At 51.7% G+C, this 13,526-nt stretch overlaps 6 protein-coding genes across 6 annotated transcripts; 5 read left to right on the plus strand and 1 right to left on the minus strand.

Moving 5' to 3' along the window:
• Positions 1 to 389: 389 nt before the first annotated feature.
• On the plus strand, positions 390 to 1,419 carry CABS01_15013 (uncharacterized protein; the record flags this gene model as incomplete). The annotated part of the gene is made up of 2 exons (XM_060548351.1): positions 390 to 1,120; positions 1,188 to 1,419. 2 exons carry the CDS (start codon positions 390 to 392, stop codon positions 1,417 to 1,419), a joined length of 963 nt encoding a protein of 320 aa, XP_060392178.1.
• A 971-nt stretch (positions 1,420 to 2,390) lies between these two features.
• CABS01_15014 (FAD dependent oxidoreductase) lies at positions 2,391 to 3,891 on the plus strand (the record flags this gene model as incomplete). The annotated part of the gene is made up of 3 exons (XM_060548352.1): positions 2,391 to 3,146; positions 3,206 to 3,772; positions 3,835 to 3,891. 3 exons carry the CDS (start codon positions 2,391 to 2,393, stop codon positions 3,889 to 3,891), a joined length of 1,380 nt encoding a protein of 459 aa, XP_060392179.1.
• A 280-nt stretch (positions 3,892 to 4,171) lies between these two features.
• Positions 4,172 to 4,539, plus strand: CABS01_15015 (uncharacterized protein; the record flags this gene model as incomplete). Its single annotated transcript, XM_060548353.1, has 2 exons — positions 4,172 to 4,238; positions 4,307 to 4,539. Coding segments are annotated over 2 exons (300 nt in total), but the record flags the coding sequence as incomplete, so codon positions are not given.
• A 374-nt stretch (positions 4,540 to 4,913) lies between these two features.
• Positions 4,914 to 7,001, plus strand: CABS01_15016 (uncharacterized protein; the record flags this gene model as incomplete). Its single annotated transcript, XM_060548354.1, has 5 exons — positions 4,914 to 5,699; positions 5,753 to 5,847; positions 5,900 to 6,657; positions 6,723 to 6,926; positions 6,982 to 7,001. The coding sequence occupies 5 exons, from the start codon at positions 4,914 to 4,916 to the stop codon at positions 6,999 to 7,001; spliced, it is 1,863 nt and encodes a 620-aa protein (XP_060392181.1).
• A 1,141-nt stretch (positions 7,002 to 8,142) lies between these two features.
• Positions 8,143 to 9,854, plus strand: CABS01_15017 (ent-kaurene oxidase; the record flags this gene model as incomplete). The annotated part of the gene is made up of 4 exons (XM_060548355.1): positions 8,143 to 8,593; positions 8,648 to 8,716; positions 8,763 to 9,365; positions 9,424 to 9,854. 4 exons carry the CDS (start codon positions 8,143 to 8,145, stop codon positions 9,852 to 9,854), a joined length of 1,554 nt encoding a protein of 517 aa, XP_060392182.1.
• A 1,382-nt stretch (positions 9,855 to 11,236) lies between these two features.
• Positions 11,237 to 12,433, minus strand: CABS01_15018 (alpha/beta hydrolase fold-3 domain-containing protein; the record flags this gene model as incomplete). The annotated part of the gene is made up of 1 exon (XM_060548356.1): positions 11,237 to 12,433. The coding sequence occupies one exon, from the start codon at positions 12,431 to 12,433 to the stop codon at positions 11,237 to 11,239; it is 1,197 nt and encodes a 398-aa protein (XP_060392183.1).
• Between the last annotated feature and the right edge of the window lie 1,093 nt (positions 12,434 to 13,526).

A 13,526-nucleotide genomic window follows, 5' to 3' on the forward strand; every position in this document is an offset into this window, starting at 1 on the left:
GGGGGGGGGGGGGGGGGGGGGGGGGGGGGGGGGGGGGGGGGGGGGGGGCTGTGAGGTAGCTTGGAGGTCTAGAACGAATCGAGATGAACAGAGACTGAGCTTTCTCTGCAATGAAAGAGCAATTTGTGTTCCGTTGGTTGGTTATGCGAGATGTCTATCCTTTTACTTCGCCAAACCTCCCCACACACTCCTGCCCGGAAGTGCGGGAGGACGGTGCGTAGACCAAGTTTTTCAAGGCCTGTTCTAGCTGGATCATGAAAAGTTCAGTTTCGAGCTGACTTTGATATACTCTTACGATGTGTTCGAGCTGCTCTTCGTCTGCCTTCTCCCAACAAGATCTTGCTTGTATCCGGCGTCGATCTCCGCCTCATACACTCATGACCGCCACAATGGACTTCTCCAAATTGAATCTCTCCCACCCGCCCCTCAAAGACCTAACAATATCCAACATCACAGAAAACGTCCACGTCATAAACTCCAAATGCGCCGACGTCCGCACGCGCCTTCTCCTAGACAAGCTCGTCACCCACCTCCACGACTTTGCCCGCGAAACGAACCTCACCACCGCAGAATGGGAGACCGCCGTCGCCTTCCTCACAGACGTCGGCAAGACCTGCACCTCCGTCCGGCAGGAATTCGTCCTCCTCTCCGATGTCCTCGGCCTCTCCCTCCTCGTCGACTCGCTGGACCACCCGAAACCGCCCGGGGTCGGGGCGACGGAGGGTACCGTCCTCGGCCCGTTTCACACCCACGAGGCGAGGGACGTCCCGCACGGGGAGATGATTTCGAGGGACGGGGATGGGGAGCCGATGCTTGTTGTGGGGACGGTCAGGGACACGCGAGGGGTGCCGATTCCGGGGGTTAAGGTTGATGTGTGGGAGACGGATTCAAAGGGGTTTTATGACGTTCAGTATGACGGGTACGAGAACCCCGACGGACGGGCGGTTGTCAGGAGCGATGAGGGGGGAGGGTTCTTTTTTCGGGCGATCGTGCCGGTGCCGTATCCTATTCCGGGAGATGGGCCTGTTGGGAGGTTGTTGGCGACGTTGGGGAGGCACCGGTACCGGCCTAGTCACTTTTATTTCATGTTCGATAAGCCTGGATATGATCGCCTCATCACGTAAGTTCTCTTTGGCATTTTGGCATGTTCACTCTGATATTGGGGTTTCTTTCTGACGCGGACACAGAGCTTTGTATCTTCGTGGAGATCCGTTTGAGAGGTCGGATGCGGTCTTTGGAGTCAAGGAGTCGCTGATTGTGGACTTGAAGACTGTCTCAGATGTTGATGGGATGGCTCAGAAGTACGGTGTGAAGCCGTCGACGCGGCTTTTGACGCATGATTTTGTGTTGGTTTCGGAAGAGGAGGTCAAGGTCTTGAGGGAGTCTAAAGCAAGACAGCAATTTGTTAAAGACGAGTAACATAGATGATATTGGCAAATGGGAACCCCATTTTGTAATTTGAGATCGTAGTAGTACAAGTAGACTTGAAAACTTCGATTACGTTGTGGTATCATATCGCCAGACCAAATCTAGCACTTTACTAGTGAAAGATTGAGAGAGACTCGGCTTGGTTGAAGCCTTTTCAATGACTCTTGTCCAAAGTACAAGTTCAGGTTGGCTGGACCTTAAGATAGGCACTTTGTCGTAAGTCTTTTTGTTGAGGAGCACGACTTACTGGCCATATATGTGCATATACCCGAGTGTTTCATCTGCAGATTCTCATTACAACAAAAATCTGGTGATAAAAAACTGTTAGAAAGCAATGTCTTGGAATCTAGTGCACACGCACACAATTAATTTTCTCCAAAATAGTTTCTTTTGAAGATCGGTTTCAACTTTTCTGAGTCTTGCCATACCATAGGTTGACTGACATACGGCGGCCGGGCCCCCGGCATCAACATCAGTGCCAGCGACAACTAAACTCGCTTCGATGGACCAACGATTCAATGCTGTGGATCCCGTCGCCTATGGCCAAGAACTTACAGTGCAACACAAAGGATCTGCAATGTGATTCAAAATGTGACCGCAATGCTCGGCAACGTCCAAGTCCGTCGCCAATATCGGGAGTCAACCCCCTGACAAGAAAGTGGAGTAGCATCTCAGTGGTGGAGATATCCCACACCACATCCCACATTGCCTAATTGAGATGTGTTAGTTCACGTTTCAATTCCTCAACCCACCGTGCTATGCACAGCAGCAGGAAGTTGATGACTTCATCTTACACTACAAAGTGGAGAGGACTTGAGTGGACGCGGTTATTGAAAGTGTTAAGCATAAGTTATAGTCGTGCCGATACGATAAGACAAGAATGAAGAAAATCCCTGATAGCAAAGAAGTAATTAGTCCAAAGCGTAATCCTCACATCAGCCAACAATCATTTGAACCTCAAGATGGCGTCCAACTCTCAGATTCAGAAAGCAACACAACCTTGGTGGGATGACGGAAGCGAGAAGCACTTCGTCCCTCTGGCTCCCGCCGTCCCTATAGACCCGGGCGTCAATACCTGGTCCCGCTTCGGTCCAACCTTTGAAGCCTACGAATACTCGGGCTGGATCGACGAGAGCGTCTCCTGGAAGACGGACTGCTATATTGGCGACTGGTCGCCGCTGCTCAAAGCTCGCGTCACCGGCCCGGAAGCGCAAGCCTTTTTCGAACACATCTCGACCAACCGCTGGCCCAACTTCAAGCCTGGACAAGCGAAGCATGCCATCTTCTGTCAAGATAATGGGTCCGTCGTTGGCGAGGGTCTGGTTTTGATGCTCGGAAAGGATGATTTCCTGTTCACTAGCGGCCCCGGAACGGTCTGGCTTGTGTATCAGTTTCAACAGGGCAGAAAGAAGTTTGATGCCACTCTGCAACTGGTCACTGATGACTGGTTCCTTCTTCAAATTCAAGGTCCTCGGAGTGTCCAGCTGCTGAATGAGGTGACGGACAAGGGTGTCCGGGATATCAAGTTTATGCATTACAAGGAGCTCTCGATCGATGGAAGCAAGTTCCTTTGTCTGAGGCAAGGTGTATCCGGCGAACTCGGTTTCGAGCTTTGGGGGTCGACGAAAGATGCCAAAAAGATTTACGGTTCTATCGTAGACGCTGGCAAGAAGCACAATATCCGGCAACTGGGTGCTCGCGCAAAGATGGTGAATCACGTAAGTAGATTTTGCCCTATGCTCCCCATCAACAACTTCTCTTGACACGTGCCTTCTAGGTTGAAGCCGCGTTTGCGACTCCGGCCGCAGACTTCATTCCGGCTGTACACGCGCCCGCAGACGACCAGGAACTTCTCCAGTTCCGACAATTCGCGCGAGACATCGGCTTCGACTTTGACCACTATCTCTCCAAGGCCAGCGGCAGTCACGGCGCAGACCCTATTTCCTACCACTTCACGCCATTCGACCTGAACTGGGGCTGGCTCATCAACTTTGACCACGACTTCATCGGGCGCGACGCCCTTCTCAAGCTCAAAGACAGCCCACCGAACCAGCTGGTGACGCTGGTTTGGAACGCGGAAGATGTGACTGACGTTTTTGCGTCCCTCTTTCGGCCGGAGCCCTTTGAGTATATGGAAATGCCTCGCAACCTGCTTGGCAATGTTGTTGGCAGTACTGTTCTGCGCGAAGGCAAGACGATCGGGTGTGCTGTTTCTCGGTGCTACAGCTACTGGTTCAAGGAGATGGTGTCACTGGGGATTGTTGCCAAGGAGCATGCTGCTCCAGGGACAGTTATTGAGGTGAAATGGGGGTCTGAAGGATCTCCCGTGAAAATCATCAGGGCGGTAAGTACAGACACCATGTATTTTCTCGCGGCTTGAGTATAGTAAGCTAATATGAGATACAGACAGTGCAGGTTGCGCCGTACAAGGAGGACAAGAGACGACACTCGATTCAGAAGTAGGTGTGCGTACCTACATAAGGATCACTGGTTCAGCTAGTCAAGAAGTGCATCAAATGTTCGCATGGTGGATCTCTAGCTATATCTCCATATAGAATCATCTCAATATCCTCGCTGTGTCAATGAAAGATGAGCCCTTAGGCAAATCTACGTAAAACAGAAATTTGTATCGACTCCTCTCATTGACATACAACGTCAAATCCCCCCTGTCTACTACATAGTCATCGACTTACATAGATCGTGCGCATGACTTACTCGGACAATTACCCCGCGCGTCATTAGCCTGCAGCGGCCCGCCCGCCGGCCCCGGTTTGTGGAGGCACCAAGGATCGGACACGGAGGCTTAAACAGTCCGTCCTTTCGTCACCAGCACTTTGACCTTCAAACTCTTACTCCACGCTTTTGGTGGACAATCAAGCCAACGTCACTCAGAAGCGAACGCCTCCAGTTCGTCGACCGCGTGTTTCGGCTATGGCGTTCTCAACGGCTCCTGGAATGTCTGTCATCTCTTTCCGCAAAGAGGCAGGAGTTCAACACCGATGTCGGATTTGTCCAAAGACGTTCAAGCGGAGCGAGCATCGCAATCGCCATGAGCGAGGCCGTTGGGTTGTCCTCTCTAAAAAGTCTGGAGTTTCGGCTAAAGACAAGTAGATTCACAAGAGAAGCCGTTTTCTTGCCGCATATGCAGCCGACGCTTCGCTCGCAAGTGAGTTTGTCTGGGCTGGGATCTCGAACAGCACTTCACTACTGACGATATCTTTGCCAGTGATCTGGTTACTCGCCATGAGAAGACTTTCCACCGAGACCAGTCGCAACCCGGTGCAACCTCTAGTTCAGAGAAGTCATCCTCAAGAAATGCCCAAGTTGATGAACCACCGTCTATGATCACTCCAAATGAACAGAATCAAAGTTTGCAGGGCCACACAGGACCATCGAATGAGCTGTCATCTGAAGGAAGCCTACCTTCGGTGAATGCCGACGGGCCCAATGTATTAGGGGATATTCCTCAATTTGGCTGTGACATCATGTCCGAAGTCGAGAATTTTGATTTCAGCGATATTTCGCTTGAGTTCTTCGATCCATTCTTAGGTAGAACCTTTGATCATTTCGCCTTTCCAGTACTCGAGGATGTTCCCGAGCAGCTCCAGCCACCAGTACCAAGTTTGCCTCAAAGCAAACCCTCAGGCTACCAAAGCAATCCTTCAGATAGGGGAGAAGAAATTCCAACGCTATCGCAAGGACATACAATAAGCCAAGGCGCACTCAGGCCTCGACGAAGGTGGTCACCACGGATACTCAAGTCAACGACGGCGAAGAACCACAAAGTCGTTTTCACAGAAGAGATGAGAGCTCACTGCTTGGCTGATATAGAGTTACATCTCACCAAAGCCCAGCTTGGGGACTTTCAATTACCACCCGTTGCATGCTTGCAGCAATACTTCAATTCCTACGTGGATGCCTTCCACATACACTTTCCCTTCCTGCACCTGCAGACTCTGGAATTAGAGAAGGTTCCTAGTCCACTAGTCCTAGGAATATGCGCCATAGGTGCCCTCCACAGACTTCAGAGAAAGATGGCCTCGTCGCTCTATCTTACAGCCGAACGCGTCCTCGCGAGCATAGACTTTGAGCGACTCCAGGCTATCCCAGAATTATTGGATGACTGGGCGAGACCTCGAGACTCACCACCACCAGACCAGGGGCCGCTGGTACTGGCCCAGACGCGGTTCATTCTCGTCTTCTTCGCATCTTTCAGCAGTGAGCCGCGGTTGATACGTCAGGCTCTCGTCGGCTGTGGCCATCTATCAGCAGTGCGTGTGCAGATTTCGAGATATTCCTTCCACGCGCTTACAGATCATCTCAGGATTTTCGGTCAAGAATGGCCCGCGCAAAGCCTGGTTCAATGAAGTTGAACCTCTCTCAGTGGCATTCTTGGGTCGAACATGAGTCGATAAAGCGGTGAGAGCACCTATTCTTGTCGAAGACTTCGCCGCTGGCTGACATCATCAAGTCTCATGTGCTGCTGTATGGTTCTCGGTAATCTTCTCGTCATAGCCTACGGTATCGTGCCAGGCTTCGCAGCGCTAGAGGAGTGCAACATTGAGATGCCCGCTGAAGATGAACTATGGGATGCCATGAGTGCTTCTGAATGGAGGTCGTCTCTGCAAAGACGACTGCCTTCTTCGCCCCTAGGTCTTCGTCAAGCAACAGCTTGGATATTTGGTAACAGCGCACAGGAAGAAAGACTAGACGCAAGCTGGACGTGGTCACCATTCGCAGCGTCAATCGTGATGCACCAAGTTGCCATCGTCGTTTGGTTCTTCGCCCACGGGAAAGAGGCTTGCTACGGAACGACACAAAGCTATCGAGAAAGCCACCAGTCTGACGCCAAGAGAATAGAGGCTGCTCTATCGAGGTGCAGAGATCTGCTAACCGAGACACGCGATGGCAACGACGGCACATGGACTGAAGCTGACGGTCCATTGTTGTTTAACGCATTTGCCGTTTTGCGTGTTTCGTACGGCCGAGCGTTCATCAACTTCCAGTCGTTAGATCGCTCGCTACTCTTTCAGGAGAGTAGCCAGGATATGTTAATCATCTTGCAACGCTACTTTGACGCTGCTCAAGAGCGGGATGGTTACATGACCATGGCTGTCGACTGTGCTCTGGAAGGCTTTGCGATACCCATTCGAGCCGGAGTCTTGCTCACGCAAAAGACGGCGGCGTTGAAGTGGAGTGTTGAACATGCTTTGGCGGGATGGGATGCCGGTATGTCCTGATGCTTTCGTAAAGTTTTCGCCATGACCAAGACGTTTTTGTACTGACCTTGTCAGCCCTTCTAGTAACGAAGTGGGTTCATACGGTCGAATGTCTGCAGTCTACGAGTGGAAAGACTACGCCAGAAGAAACAAAGGTCCTCGATAACGTTCGGTATCTTCTCAGCCAGATTGACGTTGATCGTTCTCCATCTTGTTCTCTCGCTGCGGATCTTGCTCGTGTCTGGGCTGGACTCTATGACGATACTTGGGTTTGGGGTGGTGAGTATTACTCGAATCTATCCTTGACTTCCTATTGCTGAAATCCAATCAATAGTCGCACCCCGTATAAGCTAGGTTCTCCGCGAGCTTGCCAAGTTGTATGAGCAGGACGCTTCTGGTATCTAGAGGCAGAAAGCAACTTAATGTAGTTCCCCGTCTTCTGTTCGGCAGTGGTGCTGTTATGTTGTACTTAAGTACTTGCCTTATGCTACCGTGTCAAGAATATAAAGCGTAAAGAAAACTCAGAAATTATTCTCGGTAATAAATCACGCTTCTGACTAGTACTGTTTCCATCTCGTAGCAACGTCTCCATCTTTATATAATAATTCACAAGCAGACACATCACGGGGCGTATCTTATGCACGGCATTTTTGCGTAAGATAAACCAAGATAACACAATGGTCGGCAGGAAAACAAGGAGGGCTCTCAGGCAGGCCCATTCAGCTATCTTTCTTCTCATTCCGGTTGCCTGTCCTGCGGTTCCTTGAGAATATCGAAGTTCCATCTGCCCCAGTCAAAAAAGCCCCCTCCATCCCACATTGCCTAATTAGGCAACAAAACCATCCCGCCCCAACAACAAACGCCGTAACGGTCACACGAACCCGAGCTAAGACATGCCACCGACATGGCACGAATACTGTTCTCATTATGGCAAGCTACAAAGGGCCGGTAGCTCAAGTTCAAGGGATATGGCAGCTCTTAACTGACGTACACTGTGAGAACCATCAAGAGCATTGCCAGCTCAAGACCCCACCTTAATCCCACCACCGGTGTGACTCTCCGTGCTCGTATGTATGTACGGACTACGGAGTCTTGAAGTGCGATGAGAGCAGAGTTTTCCTTGTTACAGGGAGACATACATGGCAGTGCCAAGTTCAGATGATATATACGACGAACTTATTGGACCATGGCGGTCAAAACCTCTGACAGCAGACATCGAGTACGCGGCGGATGCCCAAGGTACTCCACTCGATGACATACAGCCCGGCCTTTAACACGGAGATCTTTGCCCCTGATAAAGACAGTAGTAGGTCCAGGGACGGGCCGACCTCTGCACCTCAAGTAACAATCGGGATGTCGCGGTGTGATAGGACTCCGATCAATGTTGTATAAAATAGCCCTAAAGCAATCATTTTCCCGAACTCGCTTACCAACTACCGACCAATTTGGAGGACAACTTGACTTCAATACCAAACCCACTACGTTGAACATCAACATGTCGCTATCCTGGAGCAGCTGGCTCGCCACACTAGAGCCGCAACAGTCAGCTCTCGGCCTGCTCTTTGTCGTCCTCTCCTTGACACTCGCTTATGTCTCCATACCAGGACGCCACGACCACCTCCCTTACATCAACCGGCCCCCAAAGTGGGATTTCCTTGGCCAGAAGACCAAACAACACTTCGTCAGCAATGCCCGAAGCCTGATGGCCAATGCTCGGGAGGCCTTCAAAGGCAAGCCCTACCGAATGTTCACCGACTTGGGGGATCTCATTGTTGTTCCGGCGCACCACGCCGATGAGATGCGCAATGAGCGATCTCTGGACTTCCTCGAAGCCTTTGTCGATAATTTTCACCCCAACATTCCCGGATTCGAGGGATTTACTTTCGATGGCCGAAAGGACCAGTTGCTTCACAAGACGATCAACAAGAAGATTACCAAGATGCTCAGTATGTCTCGTACACCTTGTCGGAGGTGCATTCGCTTACCAATTCCTTGTCAAGATGAGATCACTGCACCACTGTCGCTGGAAGCTGACTTTGCTACGCGCCTGATTCTTGGAACTTCGACAGGTAAGCCACTTTATGGTACGGAAAAAGGCTTAGCTAAAGGAAGTAGTTTGGCGTGAGATTCCGCTTCAAGAAGCGCTTCTCAACCTTGTCGCTCGTCTATCTTCCCGTGTGTTTCTTGGCGATGAACTCTGTCGAAACGATGCGTGGATCAAAATCACTGGCTCTTATAGCATCAACACTTTCTCAAGCGCAGAAGTCCTTCGACAGTACCCTTATTATCTTCGCCACATCGCCTGCTATTTTATTCCGCAATGCCGACTACTCAGAGAACAAGTTGCAGAGGCACGACGCGTTCTTAACCCGGTACTGGAAAAGCGAGAATGGGAGAAGAAGACAGCTTTGGCTGAGGGGAGGACTGAGCCTTCGTACAAAGACGCGATTCAATGGGTCATGGAAGAAGCTCAGGGCAGTACTTTTGACCCAGTAGGAGCCCAACTTGGTCTCTCTGTTGTGGCTATTCATACCACTACTGACCTCGCAACGGAAACGATGCTTCGACTAATGGTCAGACCACAGTTGATGGAGGATGTTCGTGCTGAGATTGTGGCGGTCCTCCGGAAGGAGGGCTGGACCAAGTCTGCTTTGTTCAACATGAAGCTGCTTGACAGTGTCATCAAGGAGGCGCAGAGACTTAAGCCGACAACGTCTGGTAAGTGACTTTGAACTCCTTTCAGGTGTATGAGCAACATCGACTGATTGTTCCCTAGCGACGATGAATCGGAAAGCCACTAGTCAAGTCAAGCTTCCTGGTGGATTGGTCCTTGAGAAGGGAGACCGCTGCATGGCAGACCTCGGCTCGATGGTGGACCCCAACGTATATCCAGATCCTCTCGAGTTTGACGGGTATCGATTCTTCCGGATGCGTGGAGACCCCAAGATGGATAGCAAGGCTCATCTGGTGAGCACATCAGTGTCCCATATGGGATTCGGCCATGGCCTACACGCGTGTCCTGGGAGATTTTTTGCCTCTAACGAGGTCAAGGTTCTCTTGTGTCACTTGCTGCACAAATACGACTGGAAGCTTGACAGTGGATTCGAGCATACGATTCATGAATTCGGCCTTTCCTTATCGTCGGGTAGCACAAAGGCTTTTGTCGCGAGGCGACAGAACGTGGAGATTGACATTGACGCGTGGTAAAGTGAGGAGGTTTTGCTCGGGATCCGGGGAAAAGGTCGATCATGAACAGAGAGAGTGTGGGCAGGCACTTGATAAAGTACTAAGTAGTAAAGGATACGGCGCAACTACGTGTATGGCATCATTTTCTGTAAATTCATGAGGAAGTCACCACAGCGACTCCGTTGTTGCACTATTCCTGGATCTTGTCCCTGCCGCCGGGGTCGATGTACGTGATAAGGGAGCCATCGTCGCTGCGTCATCCCATGTGGTAACAGGGATTGACCCTGCCGGCCGTCCAGGCAAGGGAATCGAGTCAAGAGCTATCCCAACGTCCTCCTTCTGGCTTTTGCCCATATCACCCCACCGATTCAATATCTCACCTAAGGCCGCTTAGACCGCTTGCTTGCGTCACTGTCCGGTCAATGAATCTGTATCGGGGGCTTCCATCGGAAGTCCTCCGGGACTTCCTAAGGGCCTCCCGGAACCGGCTTCGCATGAAGCCATTGTCAGTTTGGATAATGACGGCCCGGCGGGAGGCTTGGCTCCAGTGTTTAAATATCGTCTCATAGCCGTCTCTATTCTATCGTGAACGACAAGCCTGCTCTCAGCTTCTCATTCACAGCCAAGTCCTGTCTGTCCAAATCAGACGTCCACTCCTTAACGCCATGTTGCAACGACTTGCCATCCTCGCCTCGGCAGTGGGCATCTGCCATGTAACAACCCAGATCGTCACCGGTGCCACTCTTTTCGTCGGAGACTCGACGTGGCTCGCTCGAGGCCATCCCGTATCTGGGAAGTTTTCATGCGAGTGATGTCGTGTTGAACTTCTTTGGTACGCTGCCGGCGAACAATTCGCGCCATATGATGGGTACCCTGGTTGCGTTCGTCAACAACCTGGATCCCAACAAGCACAACATGAGCGATGTGCCTGCTTGGCCGTAATATGAGTCAACCAGTCGGTCAACAATCCTGTGGAGCAAGGCCGGCGCAGAGATTGTGGCTGATTACTAACGCGATGAGGCGATCACGTACCTGAATGAAATTGGGGAATCCTTGCGGATCTAAGTCTGCAGCCGGGAAATGATGCGATATATTATTTTGAATCGTGTCACATTTATGCCTGTATACATCTTATAATTCATGAAGGACTCCAATGAGAGCCGACTTCAGCGCAGTATGCTCTCGAACCAGAGCAAGCATTTTTCGCAGCCTGTGATCCGCTAGAATTTGTTGTCCATTTGCAGAACGTTTCGTTCTTAGTTGGGTTCACCCTCAAAACAGGATCTTCATCACTGACCACAAAAGGAACGCATCATGTTTTCAACTTATTCTTTGTTAACTATTAGCATGCTTGTACTTCTATGTACATTCATCTACGTATTACTACAGAGTGAGCCAGTCTTTTAACTGCAAGCTTCGTCCGCACCCTTAGGCGCCTCCTCGGTCTGCACCCCTCTCAAGAACTCTCCGATTCTCGTAGCCACAGCTTGTGCGCTCTCGGTCCAGCCAATAATGGCGCCCATCAGCAGCGTATCGTGAACAGCATTCTCCTCATACGATACTGTGACGCTGCTCTCGGCCTCCTGCATCTGCCGGCACCACGCAGTACCGTCCGTCTCAAGGATCTCAGCTTCACCCATCGACACGAACATAGGCACCTTGGTTCCCCAGGCGTTGCCAAGAGGCGTCACATACGGCATGTCCTCATCAGAAACGCCGGCCGAGTACACTTTTGCGCCCCAGCGCAAGAACGAGACGGGAAGGTAGTCGGTGCTCCAGTGCTCATGCTGCTTGTACACCGAATCCGGACCCAAGCTGGCCAAGGGGTTGACCCAGGGGGCGATGAGCACCGCGCAGCTAGGGATGGCAATTCCGAGGTCCGGTCCGTAGGTATCGAGGTATCGCAGCAGGGCGATCACAAGGTTGCCGCCCGCACTGTCGCCGCAAAGCACGATACGGTTGGGCGGGATATTGAGGGTCCGAGTCAGGTGGAGGTAACTGGTCAGGACGTCTTGCAATGCAGCGGGAAACGGGTTCGCGGCGGCCTCGGAACCGCTGCCGTAGCCTGACAACCGGTATTGAGGCGCAAAGACAGCACCGGCGCCGGCCTTTTCGATGAGCGTGTTTGCCATGAAGCCGCAATATCCCGTGCGGCCGTCACCCAGCACAAAGGCACCGCCGTGAATTTGCAGAACCACGTTGCCTTCGAAGCCCTTCTCGACGTCCGGCTTGGCCGGGAACCAAGTGCCCCCCACGGTGGTGGGCTTCACATCAGAGTTCGAGGCCAGAGGACCGAGGTAGAGATCTGAAGGGAAGGGGTCGGCGGTCTGGAAGCGGTCGCCCTCCTTTCCTGGCTTGAGGGTATGAGTCTCGGTGATGCCTACGTTCGAGTAGAGATTAACGATGCTTCGCGTCAAGCGCGCCATGAGGGCCTGTTTGAAGCCCCATTTCGGGTGAGGACGGCAGGAGGGAATCAGCGCCTTGATGGCCCATATCGGCAAGCAGGGGAAGAGAATGAAGAGGGCGCCGAAGATCTGATAGAAGATGCGTAGAGGTTGATAGGAGAGAATAGGGAAACTTCCCCCCTGAGTGCCGGCCATCGTGAGTGATCGCTGTGTAACTGCGACGTAAAGAGGCGAGTATCTTGGTAGAAAGTTACAGAGTTACAGAGATTTCGAGTGAGTATATGAAAGCCGCGGTACAACTATGTCGATCGATCACCAGGGTCACAAAAGGGGAAGCAGTCAGCAGAAGCCCATCAGACGGGTGCGATATATTGACGAGAGGATAACTGCGCTTAATACTTGCTGTAACAGATCGTCAATGATACAGGTCAGGCATAGTTCGTCTTCCCTTTTCCCATTCGAGAAAGCAATTTGCTGGGGGCAGCAAAACCCCATGAAAACTCTGCATGTTTTTCTGTTTCCGCGAACCACGATTTCTTCAGAGTTCGGGACTAGAGTCCGGCATCCAGGGGTGAGGCTCGACATTTCTAAGGAGTATTTCGTCCGACCTGGACCTGGTTGACAGGTCGAATTTCTTCAACGCGGCTCCGCTCAGATCCAATTCTCGATGCAAAATCAATCTCAATCATACTGCACCAGACATGAAGCCCGCGATTTGATACCTCTTGATAGGGTAATATTTGGTGATGGTGGACTCTTGGGGGCCTTGGCGAGTCATGTCCTTCGTTCGCGTGTGGTGTTGGAGTGGACAGTTGAATGGAGTCTAGTAGCACGGAGAGTGGGCGTCACCTGACTCGCAATTCCAAGTGACAAACGAATCTCTGCACCGGCAAGCAGGTCTCTTCGAGGCCAGCAGCTAAGAGGGTAGTATGCGCGGCATTGGCCCGTATGCGACTTTGCAAACCTACAACGGGCAATTCTCTCGCAGTCTTGTCCCTCGAGCGTGCGACGGCACCACTCTGAGGGCACAGGCATTACGACATGTTTCCAAAGTTTGACCATTCTAGACTGATGCTAGACTGATGTCTATCAACGGGGCGCGCGGCGAGGGGCGCGCCCGGCATCCCAAGGATCGAGACCGGACTTTGGTTCTGCCCCCCATGGGCCACTAAAGGAGCTTTCATCGTGCATAAACAATACCGTCCACCGATTCCCGCGATATTCGTCACCTTCCTGCTCTGGTCATTACATTTGACAATTGTTGGTTGGGTTTGTTGGCGAATCTGCT

Source organism: Colletotrichum abscissum (genome assembly GCF_030869225.1).
Source record: "Colletotrichum abscissum strain IMI 504890 chromosome Unknown Scaffold_61.1, whole genome shotgun sequence".
In the NCBI taxonomy this organism is placed as follows: Eukaryota; Fungi; Ascomycota; class Sordariomycetes; order Glomerellales; family Glomerellaceae; genus Colletotrichum; species Colletotrichum abscissum.